At 46.2% G+C, this 19,168-nt stretch overlaps 1 protein-coding gene across 1 annotated transcript in view; it reads left to right on the top strand.

Annotated features, from left to right (window-relative positions):
- The window catches only part of NAGS (N-acetylglutamate synthase), a 42,664-nt gene extending 25,655 nt beyond the window's left edge, over nt 1-17,009 (top strand). The window contains exons 3-7 of the mRNA XM_086923950.1: nt 1,874-2,087; nt 4,626-4,806; nt 5,502-5,673; nt 14,962-15,144; nt 16,408-17,009. Coding sequence (XP_086780076.1) covers nt 1,874-2,087; nt 4,626-4,806; nt 5,502-5,673; nt 14,962-15,144; nt 16,408-16,561 — 904 coding nt within the window. The 3' untranslated portion in view covers nt 16,562-17,009. The remainder of the gene's footprint in view (nt 1-1,873; nt 2,088-4,625; nt 4,807-5,501; nt 5,674-14,961; nt 15,145-16,407) is intronic.
- Nucleotides 17,010-19,168: the final 2,159 nt, after the last annotated feature.

The raw sequence follows: 19,168 nt of genomic DNA, 5'->3' as shown, positions 1-19,168 counted from the left end.
TCTAACTCAGATTCCCCTCATTTCGGAGGCAGATTTCCCCGCCCTCCTCAGCAAAGTCACCTCAGGATCTCCTACTGATTGCTGTCCCCTCAAGATCCTACGGGAGGCCTTTACTGCCTGCTCTGCTCCCCCCTTGACACTTCTGAACAACTCCCTCACTTCCGGCCTTGTCCCTAGTACTTTCAAGACAGCCGAGGTAGTACCTATCTTAAAAAAAACGACAGCTGACCCCACGATCATGAGCAACTCCCGCCCCATCTCCCTCCTCCCTTACCTCGGTAAGGTGCTCGAGACCCATGTCACTAACATCCTGAGCTCGTTTGTTGAGCAGTCTCATTTTCTTGACTCCCAATAGGCCGGGTTCAGACCCGCCCACTCTACAGAGATGGTCATACTCTCTGTCATGGAAGAACTGCGCAGGGGAGCTGACTCTAACACCAGTCAGGCTCTGGTGCTCCTGGACCTGCCGGCCGCCTTTGACACGGTCTACCACGTCATCTTGGTCGACCGTGTCAGGCAGGCTGGGATAGGGGGTACTGCCCTTGACTGGGTCCGCTCGTTCCTTACCAGCCGCCAACAAGCGGTCCGGCTATCCCAGTTCTCCGCGGACAGGGTTGGGTTGACTTGCGGCGTGCCACAGGATCCTCTCTGACCCCACTCCTTTTCAACCTATACCTCACCCCTCTGATCAGTTCTCTCCGTCACAAAAATGTCTCCGCATTCAATTACGCGGATGACATTCAGTTAGTCTTTAACAGTCTCCGACTTTCAAACCACCCTCTGCCACATCAGCAACTGGATGGGGGCAAATCACCTGAAACTCAACTCCGACAAGACCGAAATGGTTCTTGTCGGAGGGCCTTCCAATCCTTGGAACTCCAACTTCTGGCCCGCTAGCTTGGGCCTTCCCCCCCGCCCAGCTGACTCGGCAAAAACTCTGGGGGTCATTATCAGTAAAGATCTCTCGATGAATCCCCAGATAAATGCCACTGTCTCTTCCTGCTTCTTCCAACTGCGCAAAATCCGGAAAATCGCACGCTACCAAAGCTCTCACCTTGGCCCTCTTGGTGTTAGTCATCTCCAGAATTGACTACGCCAACTCCCTGTACGTAGGCATCCCTGACTACCAACTTAAACGTTTGCAGCTTGTTCAGAACCAGGCGGCTCGCCTCATCTTCCATCAACCGAGGCACCACCACATCCGTCCTTTGCTAAAATCCCTGCACTGGCTCCCTGTCTCTGAACGCTGCAAATTTAAGTTGGGCTGCCTTGTCTTTAAATCTCTAGTCGGCCTAGGCCCTACGTTCATCTCCTCTCTCATTCACCCGTATGTCCCTTCCCGCAACCTGCGCTCGGCTCACTTGGCTCTTCTCAAAGTCCCCAGAGTCAAGCGTAAGAAATGGAGCGGCCTAAGATTCTCATTTCTAGCTCCATCTCTCTGGAACACCCTCCCCCTGGACATAAGGTCGGCCACGCCCTACACCTGCTTCAGATCCCTCCTCAAGACTCATCTTTTTCGCTCTGCGTACAATTAAAATCCTAATTTCCTCCTCTTTTCCGGTCCCTCTTGCTTCTCTTCGTCTCCACCCTGCACCTGCCTTCTTCTCTTCCCTCTCACTGTCCAGCTAGGCGTCTTCTGTCCTTTTGCCTCAGCGCCAAGAAACTGTAAAGTGTATGCTGCGCTTTACAAATGCCTTTCACATCACATCACACACATCACAAATGAGACATGGTTCTTAGTTAAGTGTGTTTGTACATGCAAAATCCACAAATTATGTAACAATTTGTATTTTGTAAATTACATTGAAATACTCTGCCGTCAAAAAATAATTTCCTACTTCAGCCTTTATTTCTTTCATCTCTGCATTCACAGCCTGGGCAGTGTAACTTCTGTGGAAACAGACTTGCTCCGCTGGTGCTTGGAGTCAGGCAATATTCCCATCCTCTGCCCGGTAGGAGAGACATCCAGTGGGAAGTCTGTTCTTCTCGACTCTCTGGAAGTCACAGCATCTATCTCGAGAATCTTGCAGCCTTTAAAAATCATCTTTCTCAACACATCAGGAGGACTGAAGGATCTCAGTGAAAAGGTAGGTTCGTCTTAGTGATTTATTGACAACTATAATTATGGCACAATGCACAGCCTTACTTTGTGTACCAGTGCAGTTGCATTATCTATCAAGGGTAGACAGCAGAGCACCTAAAGCCAAGATTAATTTGTCACACCTAAGAAAACACTCAAAAGATGATTGTGGGAATGCTTGCACATAGTCTAAACCACTGGCAATCGCTGTAGGTAGCATTACAGTCGACCTTTCTTCACCCAGTATGCCAGTCTCGACAGAGGCCCTCCTTATGCAAATCAGTACTGACCCTGCTCTTCAAGGAAATAGCCCATGCAAAACTGCTAGGTGAGGCCCTATCCAAAAAGAAAAATAAGCAAACACAGACTAGTTTCATCTTTATTAGACCTAGACAGTGATTTATAACTTGGATTCTCTGGTACAGCAAGAGACCTACATATGGACATACTGTTAAGCACTTAGGGCATTACACCGAACACACAAAAGGTGACAGGAGGAAGCTTACTCTAAGGACCTTATTCCAAGTTTGTGGGTCTTCGGCTGGGACTGCCAACGCCGTGGTCCCAGGATCACCAACCAATGGTGCATCCACCTGCCAGACTATGACTTTAATCCAGGGTGTGCGGGTGGTGCTGCAGCAATCTCACAGCGGTGGTAAGTTTGGTTCATAGGAAAGTCTAACAAGCATATCGCTCGTTCCTGCATGATGTGGCATGCATCATGTCATGCATGCTAAGAACAGTTGTGGACGACGGCGGACATGGTGACCGTACTCCCCTGCTGTCTTCCGTTCATGGTTAGGTTGCTGCTATGGTCGGACGGGTGTGCACAAAACAACTCTAACACCTGCCGTCGTTTGGTGCCAGCTGCTAGGCAGAGAGCGAATGAACCAGAAGGTTGGAGTGGTGCACTACTCAGAAGCAAAACGTGTTTCTCAATAAGTCATATAGTCTTGTTTGTTTTGTCTTGGTAGATCCTTTATTTTCACAGGTATCCAAACAATTAACATTCATTTGAACTAAGCCGACGGCTGCTGCTAGCTTTTCAGAATCAGGCCCTTATCAAGGATGCCTACACAGTCACATTAATTTGTGCGCCTGCAACTCCAATGTGCCACAACACGATTTTCTGGACCAAGCCCACACTGTACTCACAGGAAAGAGCAGGGGGAACTCGGCACCTTCGCCCCCAAGACTGTACCTCATGTTAAGCTCTGAAGAAGTTCATTGTATATGAATGAAACGCATTGGCTGTTAACTTTAATTGTTTGGATACTTGTGAAAATAAAGGACCTACTAAGACAAAACAAACAAGACTATATGACTTATTGAGAAACAAGTTTTGCTTCTGAGTAGAGCACTACTCCAAACTTCTGGATCATGTCATGCATGCCATACCGTGCAGGAACAATGGTGCGATTCCAGGGGAACACAACACGTGCCCTCCTGCATGCAACCCCAGTACCAGATCTGGCTGGGGGCCCTGTTAGGGGTTCCCTAATCTGCGTGTTTTCCACCCTTTCAGTGGCAGGGTCCCCACCATTTATTAATTTATTTTTTTAAGTTTTATGGAACGCGATCAAGACCCAAGGGGATATCAGAGCGCTGTACAGTGTTGTCGTCAGCAATTATACAGAACATAAAGAAGGTAATACATTAGTATCGTTGGTGCAATTTAGCATTCCGAGTAAAAAAATATTACAATCAACAGTTGATGCAGTTAAAGGGGCTATCTAGGATTAGAACAAAAAGAAGGGAAAAATATGTCAAAGAACATCAGTGAGAAATATTTCAAGATTTTGGTTATTAACAGAATACACTAACATGATCAGCTCGTAAAGGGCAGTGGATATGCAAGTCGTAAAATGCTCTGCAGTGCTGGCTTCAGCACCGCCCTCATATTCTGCCCCTTTGAAGACTGCCGCCGCAGTGGGATCCTTGATCCCGGCGGAGGCGGCGGTCCCACTGCCACAATTGTACTAGGGCGGATGGGAGGTGGTGGTCTGGACCGCGTACTCGCAAGGCCTTGAGTGTAGACCGATGGCAGTTGCTCTGCGTAGCATTCCAACCCATCATTTTTCACCCACTGCGCACAAAGGCCTGGCTTTGCAAATCTGTACTGATCCTGCTCCTCATTGCAACAGTCCATGCCGAACCTCTAGGCAAGGGCTCTTCCAGATTGGAAGACAAGCATTAGTTTGCATAATGTGTTCCTCTGTCCAAATTTGCATGGTAGACAAAAAAATAATGGACTGGAATGCGGCCCAGGCATTTGTCAATAGCAGCGAGATTAACTCAAGCGTTCTATCCATCACCTTGTTGCTTATTGTCCTACCTAAGCAAACCATTCTCAGATGGTCAACCTAAGATTTAGCAGATAGTCAAGTATTGGAACATCAGCTCTATTACCAAAGCAGAAATATATGTTCAGTAAAAGTAATTGGTAGACAGTTCTTCCTTATCGTCCACTGGGGATGCAAGGTGGGAGGTTTATTGACAGACTGTTGGCCTAATTAGTAACATCAGCCTTCATCTCTTCTCACAGTTAATTGGGCTAGTGAACCTGCCAGCAGATTTAGACCTCATGAGGACTGCCTCTTGGATTGGACACCGGCAGCGGCAGCAGGTCACTGTCATTGTGGATCTATTAAACCGACTGTCACCGGGCTCCTCTGCCGTCATGACCACTGCAAAGACACTCCTCACTGAACTCTTCAGCAACAGAGGTAAGGTAAACTAGCAGGCAGTTGATGCACGTGAATAGTAGTAAAGGATTTAAATGATGATAGCCAGGAAAGTTTACTGAAAGATTAATAGAGGAAAACCAAAGCCATCTAAAGGTGGTGTAAAGGGGATTGAATGGGGAAATTGTAAAGCAAGTGCTAATGTTAAAAAGTTGTGAGTGGAGTAAACAATGCTCAGGAAACTCTACAAAATCCAGCTCGAATCTTTGCACAGAGCAATTCTTAAGCCTCAAATGTGTGTTTAGAGCCACTTTAAATGATGTAATATTTTTAAATCAACATTGTGTTACTGCAATTGATATGTAAAGGATTTGCATGTTAAAATTAATTTATAGCAAGTAGATGTGACTAGGTAAAAGAGGGAATCAATGCAAATGGGTATGCCATCGGTCAGATTAGCTAAAAAGACATCTAATTTAGGAGATCTTAAATTACTTCTTGAGTGAAGCAGTCTAGAGACGAATATACTTCCTTGGGTAAGAGTGTGGTGCACTTCTCTAGGAAGAGATGCTTTTGTGTCAGAAGATACCAACCAGGTCTGAACTGAAGACAGCACGACAAACATAACATTGGTGTGAATAATGTAGTGTAATGCATAAAGACATGACTCTTTAATTCTTGGAAGACATCTGAATTATATTCCATTATCATTAAATGCTGCTCCTACTCTCTTGTAGGGTCTGGCACCTTGTTTAAGAACGCTGAGCGTGTATGCAGGCATGAATCGTTTGATGACGTGGACCAGGATAAGCTCATCTCCCTTGTTAACCGGTCCTTTGGGAAGACACTAAAACCAGACTACTTGGCTTCAGTTCGCAGTCGTCTGCACTCCATCTATTTATCCGAAGGGTGAGGATCTGACTTAAGTTGATTCTGAATTGACCAGCATGTAAAGACGTTTATATGGAATAAGCTACACTGATATCTATGATCTGATAGAAACTTCTAACCACAGATGCCTTACCATAGAATATTCCCCAGCTTTCTGACTCTGAGTCACTTTTTTTTTAAACATGTTTTATGGACTTTTTATGGTACCATCTGTGCTGCAGCCCAACATATACATGTTGAAGACAAGATAATGCAAAAGTAATAGGCTTGTAAACAGTATTCACTATAACTTGCATATAAAACAACAAAAACTTTGTGTAGACAGTTCCATTCCCCATGCATGTCAAGGGTATTTTTTAAGTACCCGTGTAGGTAACAATTAAAATACAGTGTGCGGCGTGTTGTGGCCAAGGACGTATGGAGGGGTACACTCATCAAGGGGTCTGAGAGGGAAGGGGGGGAGATCGATACCCTGATATGTAGCCTATTAAGACCATATTTTTATGTGTTTCTGGGGACAGCCTTATGCTTGCAAAACCGCATTCTCTGCACCCATGCATCTGTCCAATTCTTTTCGCTATTTCCCTAGCGTCGAGCGGGGGGTCCCTTTCCACAACTGAGCAATATCGTGCTTAGCAATATTGATGCCAGGAAGAGCAGATGTTGTTTATATTGATTCCCCCTACGCCATCTGTGCTGTGGAGCAAGAATAATCTAGGGTCGTATGGGAGATCCCAGGATAACACCTCACCCAGACAAGCAGAGACTTTACGCGAAAAGGGCTGTATAGCGGTACAATTCCAGACTGTTTGCATAAATGTTCGCTCATCTTTTTCACAGAGTCGGAATTGTGTATAATATACTCAATGAATGTATTTGAAGTGGATGAGACGGTATCGAGAGGACACTGCCACGTCCCGGGTACTAGCTATAGCCCTGGCCCAGTCATCATCGGTTAAGTCTGGTATATCGTCCTGCCATGACCCTCTAGTTTTGTGTAATGTCGTACTGGAGTGAGTTGTCAACGTCTGATAAATCTGTCGAATTTTATGGGCCCCTAGATTACCCATGAGGATTTGGCCCTCAAGAGGGTGAAACTCTGGAAGACTGTCTAGGGTGAGAATCTTGGGGGTGAAAGCATGACACAACTGAAGGTATTTATAGAATTGTGTTTTATGTAATAGGAATTCTTCCGGTAGCTGTAGGAAGGACTTTAAGATAGTGCCCCTCATAACATCCCCAAGTGTGGATATGCCCATCAGGTCCCATTTGCGGAATCCCGTTAAAGCCGCCACCTGGAGCAGGTGGGGGCCATGCCATAAGGGAGTAGCCTGGTTCAAGCGCCCACACAACCCCATTTGCCTATTAGCATACCACCAGAGCTGAACCGGAATGGGGCAGGAAATCAAGGCTATGTGTACTGTGCAGTAACTGAAGGAGAGGGACACCCTCCATCCCTGCATGTTCCAGTGCGAACGCTGGGTCCATTGGTGTATTTTACTACCATTCATTTATGACCAATACATGGGAGGCAGCAAAATAAGAGTACACATCCGCCTCTGCGATGCCGCAGCAATATGATGATTGTGCGCAGGTCTGCAGCGCCACCCAGACCCCCCCCTCCCACCCCCACCCCACAGGAATTTATTATGTATGGCATTTATTTGCACGAACCATGATTGCGGTATGTGGTATGGGAAGTTGTGCAGTTGATAAAACACTCTGGGGAGGGAGGCCATCTTAAAAATCTCTGAACGCCCATATAGCGAGAGGGGAAGAGATGACCATATTTTTGTATCATCTTGGAGGCCAGCGAGAAGTGGATTAATGTTACGTGACCATGAGATCTTTGGACAAGGAGACATAAAGATACCCAAGTATTGAAATCCCTAAGTCGCGTGTGTCAACTGGGCCACCCATGTACCTCTACCCTCATTACCACATATTGGAAACAATACAGACTTAGAGGGGTTGGTATGAAGCCCAGTGGTCTTACTGAAGACTAGGAGGATCAGTAGGATACGTGGCCTGAGATCCATGAGTCTGTCATAAAGAAAAGGATATTGTCCGCATATAACGCAATGTGGTCGGGTTGCGACCTTGGCCACTTAAATCCCCGGATTACTCAATCCCGGCTTACTCACACCACTACCCACACCACCAGAGGTAACACCACTAGGGCAAACAAAATTGGGGACACCGGCAGCCCTACCTTGTGCCGCGACCAATGGGAAAGGGGGCTGATCGATGACCAGCAATGCGCACTGAGGCAATTGGTTCTGTATACAGTAGACGAATGTACACCAGGAAACGCAGGCCAAAATTAACCGCTTCTATGAAGAGGTACTCCCAACTGAGAGTCAATACCTTATCAATATCGGCAAGAAGTATAGCTGAGGAACGTCCCAGCTCCGATGCCAGAGCCATGGCATTATGGACCTGACAAATTTTGTGGCGAGTGGCCCGGTTTGGCATGAAGCCAGATAGATCTAAGTGGATCAGATCTTGCATATAGGTCCGCAGGCGATCGGCTATAACCTTGCCTAATAATTCAGGCTTGAAATTAATTAAGGAGATGGGACAATATGCGGATGGGTCTTCTGATAGGTGGCCTGGATTTAGGAAAAGGGCAATGTTATGTTATGTTATGTTATGTTATGTTATGTTATGTTAAATTATTTTACTAGGCACACGGCTACACATGAGTGTCCCGGCGCAAGACCAGCGGGTGCGGTGGTAGGCTTCAAATGAAACGATGTGTTTTCAGTTTTTTTTTAATACAGCTGGATCCTGGATGGTGCGCAGTGTCAGAGGAAGAGCATTCCAAGCTTTCGTTGCTTTAACTGAGAAGGAACTAACCCCATCCTCTGCCGCTTAAAAGGTGGGACTGGGCAAGGAATAGGGATGCAGAGTGCAAGGAGCGTGCAGGAGCATATAAGGAAACCCGCCTCTGCAGATAAAGAGGACCACATCCATGGAGCACGCGATGGGCCAAGATCAGTAGCTTAAAGTTCACGCAGCTGGTTATGGACACTGTCCCTGGCTGACAGACCGGACAACAAACCGGCTGCGGTGTTCTGGAGCACCTGTAACTACTTCAACAGGTAGCCCGGGATGCCAGCGAAGAGGGCATTGGCATAATCTAGCCGAGACATTATCAGCCTGCTGCCAATCCCATGGTAGTATGTGCCGTTCAAGGGCATCCTGCCTTGCCTCTAGCAAGTGTGGGCACAGTGTGGGCATATATGATCGAAGGAACTCCATGGGAAATCCATGGAGACTGGGGGCCCACCCTGGGCTCATCGCAGCTAGCGCAGCATTTAATTCATCAACTGTAATGGGGGCATCGAGTTGGTCTCTGATCTGATCAGTGAGTCTCGGGGGGGGGGGAATATCTCTAAGGAACTCCGCAATGAGGGCCTCTGAGAGCTGTTCCTGCCGTGCATATAGTGTGGATAAGTAGCACGCAAATTCTGCAGCAACCGCTGCTGGAGATAAATGTAAAATGCCATCCGTCCCTCAGATAATTGGAATGGCGGCCGGGGACGGCTCAGCATGACACAGTCTGTGCAACATTTTACTTGATTTGTCCCCCCATTGATGAATCTGGTGTTGCAACGCCAACCAGATTTCTTTCGCTTCATCCATGAGATGTTGTTGTATCTGCTGTTGTGCAAGGAGTAAATTACGCTGGAGGGATGGACTGGGATCGTTTATGTACTGTGTCTCTAGGGATGTATGCCAGGCCTCCATCTCAGCATGTTGCATAATGAATCCAGGGGCATCTTACCAACAACTAGCGATAATTATCTCTATGTTGGCTTAGCGGCAATATTTTTATCCCCGAGCTGCGGCGATTTTTATCGCTTAGGAACCTTGCTATTATCAAGGTTCATCTCCTAAGCGATAAAAATCGGCCGAAATGCATGAATATCGCTGAAAAGTCAGCGATATTCATGCATTACCGAGCTAATGCTCTTAGCCATGTTATCCACCTACCATTGGATTACATGGCTAAGAACTGCTCAGGGACAGGTGTAAGCTTTTGGAGATATTCGCGCTTAGTGCGAATATCTCCAAAAGTTGGTAATAGGAGATAGCGATGCTAGCGTCTGTTTCCAGTCGCTAACATCTTGGCATGCCCACTTTGCATGTCATTAGTGATAAATATCACTGACATGCAAAGCGGGGCCCAAGATGGTCGCTATCTCCTACTAGCTGTCGCTAACTGGTGTTAGCGACAGCTAGGTAATAGGGAGATAATTTTATCTCCGCTTTCTTGGCTTTTAAAGCCAAAAAAGCGGAGATAAACCCCCTTGATAATATGCCCCCCAGTCTTTAACTCCTCATGCAGGAATTAAAGTAATTAGTATGATCAAATGTAGGCATATCTCATGATACATTGACTAAATCTGTCCTTGGACATATAACTTAATGAATTTTAGTTTCAAGACAGATTATTTGCAGCATTTTTTACAAGAAGGTAGAAAATGGATCTATGGTGTTACACAGATATTCCATTGCAAACAGGTTACTTTAGAGAAATCAAGTCACTTGTTCTTAAGTAGTACTGTGAGAAAGTGCCCTCTTTCTGCATAAGGAGCCCCCACTTTCTGCTGAACTGCTGATGTGCTTTGACTGAGTGTGCCCTGGGCTCCTGCTAATCAGGTATCCAGGGTCTATTTTCTTTCCCTATATCTGCATGGAAACCAAAACCTAATTGGTATCTCCGGCAACAGGCCAGTCCCTGGTAAATGGTACCACAGGTGCCCAGGGCATTATGACCAGGGAAGACCCCTAAAGGCTGCAGCACTTATTGTGCACCCATAGAGGCTCTGTACCACTACACTCACACACTGCCTTTGCAGGCTGCGTGTTTTGGTGTAGAACAAAGTGAAGAGTCGACATGGCACACATCCCTGTGAGTCATGCCTACAACCCGCTGCCCTGTCTTAGATCAGTCACCCCGAAAGCTGGGTGCACTATACCAGTGGTGAGGGTGCAGGTGCATGAGCCCTGTACCCCTACAGTTTCTAAGTACATTCTTAGACATTGTTAGTGCAGTGCAGCCATTAGGAGTATATGGTTCTGGGAGTTTGTGATAACAAACTCCACAGCATCATAATGAAAACTGAGAAGTTTGGTATCAAACTTCTCAGCACATTAAACCCACACTGATGCCAGTGTGGAATTTAATGAAAAATACACACAGAGGGAATCTCAGAGATGCCCCTGAAAAACCACCTACCACTAGTGTCCAAGCTGAGTGGCTGCTTTCAGCTGCCACCACCAGACATGTTTCTGGACACCCTGGGTCGAGAGCCTGCTGCTCTTGGGGGCCTGAAACAATGCACATCCTGGGACGAGGTGCCAAGCCTCCTCCCCCAGGATGGGCAGGGTTCACGAAGGGGAGGCTTCAAAGGCTTGCTGCCTTTGTGAGCTTCCCCAGGCCACTTGCTGCTCTCAGCAACTGGTCCCCACTGGTTCTGACCCGCACTTTGGGTAGGAGAACCAGCGGGAAACACATGTGAGGAAAAGAGGTATGCCCACCTCTGCCAACTCCACCCCTCAGGTGGGAGAGGCGAGGAGAACCACAACTTTCAGGCCCCGCCATTTTGCAGATGGGGGGACCCAGCCAACCAGGAAAAGGCTTATGCCCCCCTCCCACTGGAGGGTGGCATAATAGGCGGTGTACACATCCCAGGGAAGGGACCCATTGGTCCCAACCTTTTACCTACCTGTAACACCCCTAAATCTACTATTATGGGGCACCCTTGAACCTTGCTTCCTCAGACAAGAACCTGCAAGAAGAACAGAAGAAGAAGGGCTGAACATCCGTGCCAAAGCTAACAAGAGGAGGATGCCCACTGACTTGGCCCCAGCCCTACCGGCCTTTCCCCACCCCGAACCTGCTCCAGCAAAATCCTGGTGTGTCCTGCAGCCAGGAACCTTGAGAAACCCAGAAGACCTGCCTGCCTTCAATCCCAAAGACTCTGTCTCCCTTCAACACCGGATTTGTTCAAACACCAGACTCCAGCTCTGCAAGGATCCAAGTGTTTGCACCACTCCGCATCCGACGCCCCCGGCCCGAGTTTGAGTGGCCTATCACAAAGAGGAGACCTGGCCTGAGTTCCGGCAACCCCTGACCTGCCTGAAGCCTCCAGCCGACGCCTGCAGCCTCAAACCGGAATGTCCTCCCAACTGCGACCTGGAGCTGGTAAGAAGATCCGACCCTAAAAAGCACCCCTGCACCTGACGCCCCACATCCTTGGGTGGCCCCACCGACGGTGCCTAACCAACGCCCAACATCCCAAATTACCTCTCCAAGTGGTGTTCGCACCCAGAAGACCTTCGTCACAGAGCCTGCAGTGCTTTTGCAAACCGGAGACTCCCCATTGAAAGCTACAGGGCTTCCAACGCACACTGCAGCCGGCAGCCCCAGTGCCACTATGAACTAATATCAGTATAGTAGTATAAAAAAGAACAATCCAACATGTAAATCTGTAAAGTCACACTTAGTTATTAAACTAATATCAAGTGTCATACAAATGATAGGTATTAAAACTAGTCAATCTGATAATCAAAAAAGCAGTATGTTAGATTAAGAAAGAAACCACAATCTCATGAAGATGAATATATAAAGCCTAAAAAACACTTAATTAATTAACAATCCTTAACTGTGTAGAACGTACTATATGCAATTGAAATTGAAAATGCACGAACATATCAAAAATATAATAATAGAAAGGAAGAGGAGATGAGAGTAGAAAAACGTAAAAGAAAGAGAACAGGTGATACAAGTTAGAGAATGGCAATTGTTATAAATAGGTAAGCATCAAACAATGAAACTGTCCTGAGATAAATATAGAAATAAAATATAGAACCATTAGATCTGAACACAAGATAATGAAACGTAAATAGTGAGCGTCTATAAAGCAATCAATATATACAAAGTAGGAAAGAATACAAAGAACAAAAATGGTATAGACACAATAGATTGAACAACATGACCCCGAAAGAAGTAGAGAATACAGAAAGAAGATATACTAAGGAAAGTAGTAAAATAGAACACAGAGATATAAAATAGAAAAATAAACACCAACAATAGTAAGAAATAGAAGCACTACGTAAATCAGAAAAGATAAACAAAACAGAAGTGGAACAAAGAGAAAACAGTGCAGACATGAAGCAGAACGGAAAAACTCCAGTAGCGGAGGTACAAACAGATATTACCAAGAAACGAGCAGCAAAGGAGATAGATATAAGAGACAATTAAGTCAATAAACCTAAAATAAAAGAGAGAGAGAAGAGGAAATATAGGTATACAGAAAGCCACCACAAAGGAGACATAAGAAGACATTTCAAGTGCCCGAAGCACCAGGATCCTGCGAAGTCGCCCTTTGAATCTCCATCTGTATCTCCATCTGGTTGTCCAGGAAGGAAGCCAAATCAGCCGGCTCATCGAAAATTCTGGAACGTCCCTTGTAAGTAATGCGGAATTTCGATGGACCAGAAAAGGAAAAGGGAATGTTCATCTCAGAAAGACGTTTCCGAAGATTGAGGAAGCCCTTCCTTCTTATGACTGTATCCCTGGCAAAGTCCTGAGAGATTGAAATTCGATGTCCCTCCCAGAAGACATTTTTAGCCTTAAGCATATGGGCAAGAATTTGCTCTGTATGTTGATGACGCAGTGGCTTAAAAATTATTGCTCTTGGCTGGGTTGCAGATTTAGAACGAAAAGTGGGAACACGATGTGCTCTTTCTATTTCAAAATCTCTTTGGAATGAAATTTGTAGAGTGTCAGGAATCCAATGATATAAGAAATCAATCATAGACGAAGATGATTTCTCTGCATCCTCCGGCAGACCAAAAATGCGCAGATTAGATCTACGATTACGGTCCTCCTGCTCAGTGAGATCTTTTCGCAATGCCGCCATTGACCGCTCTAAGTGGGTGAGGGACCTGGATTGTTTCTGCATATTATCCTCTGCGCCACTGATACGTGCCTCCGTGGCCGAAACACGAATAGAAAGGGCTTTGAAATCATTCCTAATAGCGGACACCTCCACTTGCAATAAATCCGTGTTAGTCTTTGTTGACTGCGCAATATCATGTACTTCATTAAGGCGCGTTAATATTGTGTCAAGACTAGAGTTGGTGTCTGACTGAGCGGACTCAGGCGTAGGAGACAATGGCTTAAGTCTTTTAAGAGAGGTGCCAGCATCTTTTGAGTCTTTATTAGTTGAGGAACGGCCCATAGTTGCAGCCATGAAGTAACAGTCACCAAGAAAAATACACAGCCACTTGAGGAAGAGGAGAGGACAGAATCTGCGTAGCCCCCACCAAAAATAAAGAAATAAAGCACACTGAGCGCAGGGAACATCAAATTAATGACAGCGGCGGACTTATATGGAATGTGGGCACAATATTGTATAGCAGAGCCTCATATAAATCAAGAAGTCAAAGCAAAGACACCGTAAGAAAAAAGCAGCGCCAGCATCAGAGATCTGCACTGAGGTAATCAGAGCGTGGGCAACATAATATCCAGCCAAGCAGCACAAAAATAAGAAAAAAAAAATGTTACCAACTGTAGGCATTGTAGGTCAATTGACATGGATATCCTGCAGAGCCGGCAAGAATGTAGCCAGTGCGGCGCTTCTGAGGAGAAATGCCGGTCTCCGTCACAAGCCGGAAAATGGCGGCCGCCCGTGAGGAAACCGAGCGTCACAGCAACTTGACGGGAAAAGCATTCAGCTGTCGTCGGAATTCGCCGAAAATGCAGTCAAACGTCTCCCTGCATATTCCGCCGTATAGAAGAGCTGTCCCGTTGAAGAGGGGCAGTTAGAAAGCTGGTGATATACTCCAACGGACCTCAATCGCCCTGGAGCTCAAGCGCGACACGCCATCATGCAGCGGCGCGCAAGCCACGCCCCTCTGGTGTAATGTGGTTTCTTAAACGGTAACCAGGTATGTCAAATGCTGCCAATAATGTTCTTAAATAGTAGGAACGGCTCAATTCTAACAGTTGATTCTTTGGTCCCCAATGACACTGAAACACTGCAGAAGAAGTAGCTGGACACCAATGGATACTTCACGTAAAGTACACGAAAGGGGTGAACTTATGTTGTATACATTCAAAATTGAGCACAAGCAAGAGGGGTTACCACAAACTTATAATGCCAAAAGATGTTTATTTTAATTTTTTCAAGAGACTTGTGTTGCTCAGTCCTTTACTTACTTCAAATGTGTTGACAGGAAAACATTCATTAGGCCATATATGCGTTAACCGTTTTTCTGTCCTTATAGGTACAGTGCAGCAGCCATCATCACCTCAGAGCCTGTGCTGGGGGGCACACCCTACCTGGACAAGTTTGTGGTGAACTCCAGCAAGCAAGGCCAAGGTTCTGGTCAGATGCTGTGGGAGTGTATTCGTCAGGATATGAAGCTCCTCTTCTGGAGGTCTCGTGCCACTAATCCGATCAATCCTTGGTGAGTAAATGAGCGGCCAGGATGCCACATGCTTCTGCAGCATAATACTACCTTCCTATTAAAGTCATATACATATTGCTGGTCACAAGGTGCATCTCACCCTGGAGTCCATTGCAGCAGGGGTGCATGTCCTGCCGAGACAGCCAGCCAGTATTAGAATTACAGTTCCAATTCCCTGTGTCCTTCTGTAACATAACTGGTGCTCATGTTAAGAGCGCTCGCCGCTCGGATACCTTCGGGTCGAGGTTGCGTTATATAAAACTCTAAAAAGAATCAAATAAATCCACTAACCATGCAATAGAAAAACCATGCGCACTGCAACAGCATGTTCGGCTTAGTTGTTCATTTGTTTATCCCCCCTTAGCCATCCGTGTTGAACCCAGTGTTAGGCACTGTGTTTTTAGGGTGTAGGGTGGGTAAAGGTTTTTGGGTGGAAGGGTATTTTTAGGATTAGGGTGCCTATAGGTTCTTGGGTGGAAGGGTATTTTCATGATTTAGGGTGGGTATGGGTGCTTGGGTGGAAGGGTATTTTCATGGTTCTGGATGGGTAGGGATTTTGGGTGGCAAGGGTATTTTTAGAGTTCCATGTGGGTAGGGGCATTTGGGTGTCAAGGATATTTTTAGGGATTAAGGCTTGTATGGGTATTTGGGTGGCAAGGGTATTTTTAGGGTTAAGGGTGTGTATACGTTGTGGGTTAATAAGGCAAGAAATATACGTATCTTAGAATATATATATATATATATATATATATATATATATATATATATATATAATAAGTAAATTTATGTAAAAGTGTGACCAAGCATATTCCTTTACCATGCATGCCTTTACTGCGAAAACGTAAGTATTTTACAGGTAAGTATGAACCCTTTATATGAATTATAAATATATATATATTTTCGTGGTACAGGCATTTGCATGGTAAAAAGATTTGTAATAAAGACACTTTTGTTGTAAAGGAGTCGTGGTTAAGGCAGTCATGTTTCCATCATACATCCGTAGAAGTGACTCCTGGTGTAGTGGATGCACGCTAATACCTTGCCTTGCAGTGCCCAGCAGGTTCCTCACCCTTTGCGGTGCTTTTCAAACTTTGTTTCATGTGACCACACTTGTAATCCATCACACTTGCCCTCTCCCACAGGGAGTCTTTTGGAGATTGGTTTCTTTTGGATGCAGTTACTGACCTTCATAGATTTCAGATGCCTTTATTTCATGCCACACAGAGTCCAGTTTCGCTCTGACGACTGTCGTCTTTCTTGCAGGTATTTTAAGAACAGTGATGGCAGTTTCTCCAACAAGAAGTGGATGTTTTTCTGGTTTGGCTTGTCAGACATAAGAGACTCCTACGAACTTGTCAATCATGCCAAAAGCATCCCGGATTCTTTCTCTAAAGCCCAGTCCGATGTTACTGGATAAAACATGCTGGAGCAGGACTGTGTAAAAGGAGGCCGTGCACCTACTGCAATCAGTGTTGACTTTCAACATTGACTCAACTCCAGACTGAAGGAGAGACGTCACCTACTCTTTTTAATGCCAGAGATACAATGGGATGGTCTGTGCCAGGGTACGCTCCATAGGGAAGAAGATTGTTATAAAGGACCGGGGAAAGTACCGCGGGGCTGCGAGTTGAGAGTATGGAGGAGGAAAGGAGAGCAAGATTATTACGGGGGGGCTGGGTGTGGAAAGAAATGTGGGGCTAAGAGGGTCTATGGAGAAGAGTGACTGCGCAAGGAGCAGCCAACCATCTGAGTAAAACGTATCATGGAGTTGAACTGTTCCAAAAGCTATTGAGTAAACAAAATACAAAGTAAAGGGTTATTTAATTACATGAATTCTGAATAAAACATATTTATCATTGAGAGAACATAGGAATACGAGTAGACTTTTTGGCTAAACTGATGAGTAGCTTTTTAACAACTTTTGATGCTGTATATTAATTACAGATGACATATTTGTTTTGATTTGGCAGTGTTTGAACTAATTACACTAGCGGCCCCCCCTCGTTGAGAAGTTTGTCTTTATATTCTCTTCCCTAATCAAACTTTATTGTAGCCTTTCAACCCATACAGGTAATAAGGATTATCTACATTACAAAAGTTCTTCTTCCACAAAAAAAACTGTACGCAGTCTGTCTTTCATAAGATTAGTTATATACTCAGTACCTGGTAAAAGTTCTATATTTCCGAAATATGATTATAGCAAAGTGAGTATATTTTTTCACATTTTAGGAGTTTATACAGCTAGGGGTCATTAGGATGGCGGGCGGCATCCTATCGGTTATTGGGACCGCCCGCCATAAGGGCGAGGGTCCCATGGGGGGTATTAGGATGCGCCCGCCACTGTGGTGGGCGCATCCTGTATTTTTAGCATTGTGGCGGGCGGTGCTCTCAACACCGCCCGCCACAATGCTAAAAATACACGTATGCATTTGCATAAACAAAGCGGCAGGCACCGCGTGGTGCCTACCGCTTTGTTTGTGCAAATGCAGGGGGGTACCACAGGTACCCCCCTGTGTGCACCCCCACCACTCCTTCACTCTAGGGGCCCACAAGGGGTCCCCCAAACTGAAGACCGCATGCGATGCCGCCACGGAAAGGCATCTAAAAAAGCCCATGTTAATATGGATCGCGGTGTCTATTAGACACTGCCACCATATTGGACCTTTCCTGCCCCGGTCGGAAAAGCGGTGGACGGTCTTTCCGTCCGCTGCGGTCCCCCCACCATCCAAATATGGCAGGGGGTCATTTAGGTGAGGATGGAGGGCGGATTGCCCCCGCCAGGCCGGCGGTGGCTACCGCCAGCCTGGTGGGGGCAGTCCGCCCGCCATCCTAATGGGCTCCTAAGTGCGCATGACGGTTTGGCCAGCCCTTTTGGGACAGTCAAACCATCATGCGCACGATGCGTGTTCCCCGCCAGGCTGTAATGCACAGCCTGGTGAGGAACATGCACTGGCTTCCAGTTCCTCTCCGAGGGCTGAACCACGGCGCTCAGACCAATCACAATGCTGCTGGAAAGCAGCGCTGTGATTGGCTGGGAGAGTCTGGGAGCCTTATGCTTCTGTTCTGCCAGTGCGCTGCTGAGAGTAGAGAGGTGACGTTCACCTGTAAGTTTATTTTAATTTTATTTTTCATCTCCCTCCCAACAGCCCCTTCCCCCCTGCTCCACCACCCCGTTCCGAGGCTTCTACTGGTCAGCATCTTTGAGAATAACCTACATTTGTTTTTGATCAGATCCTATTTTCATGAGTCCTTTCCTTAAATGGCCTGAGAGGAGGCTATTTAGATAGGTCCATTTTGTAGAAGGCTGGCTCAGTGCCTCAACATAGGTGTACACTATATAATATGTCCAGGCAACCCTTAGTGATAGTGTTTAGGTCCCTGAAAAACAAGGCTCTTAAGTGGTAGCTGTGGTGATCAGCTAAGGCTTATCCAGGAGGTTGTAAAGTATTTGCATGTTCCACTTATTACTACACAGTAGACACTAACTTGGTATATCTCCTACCTGGAGGTATAAATTACACACTTGGAATCCAAAGAAAATAGACAAAATAGCATAGACAACACATAGGGCCCCACGGGGGGGGGGGCAAAACCATATACTAAAATAGAGGGATGCGAAATGGTTATTAAAATGGTACTAGTACCCAAGGTTGGAGGACCCCAGCGGAAACAAGAAACCACCCAATGTAAGTAGCCAGGGACCCCAGAGCGTCCAGGTGCAGAGTGGTTACACCGGGTCAGTGTCCATAGAACAATTCAGATAAGTTGCGGTTTTGATTTTGGAGTTTTAGGATCCTTCCCAAAGGACCTCGGAGGAACCACTTGGAAGAAGGAAGGTTGGAGAGTCACCCCACCCATGGGTACCCATAAGACATACATAGGGTTGAAGTTATGTCGGAAAACTCAGGAGAAGTCAATGGAGGGTTGTTGATGTTCTGCAGCTACAACGTCTCATGGACCAGGCCGGTGGCACCAGGACAAAGAATCCATACGAGAAGAACTTGAAAGCAGAGACCACCTCAGC

This window comes from Lissotriton vulgaris, chromosome 5, assembly GCF_964263255.1.
Source record: "Lissotriton vulgaris chromosome 5, aLisVul1.2, whole genome shotgun sequence".
NCBI lineage: Eukaryota > Metazoa > Chordata > Amphibia > Caudata > Salamandridae > Lissotriton > Lissotriton vulgaris.
Note: the sequence above shows the minus strand (reverse complement) of the source record. Positions and strands in the feature narration are given on the sequence as shown.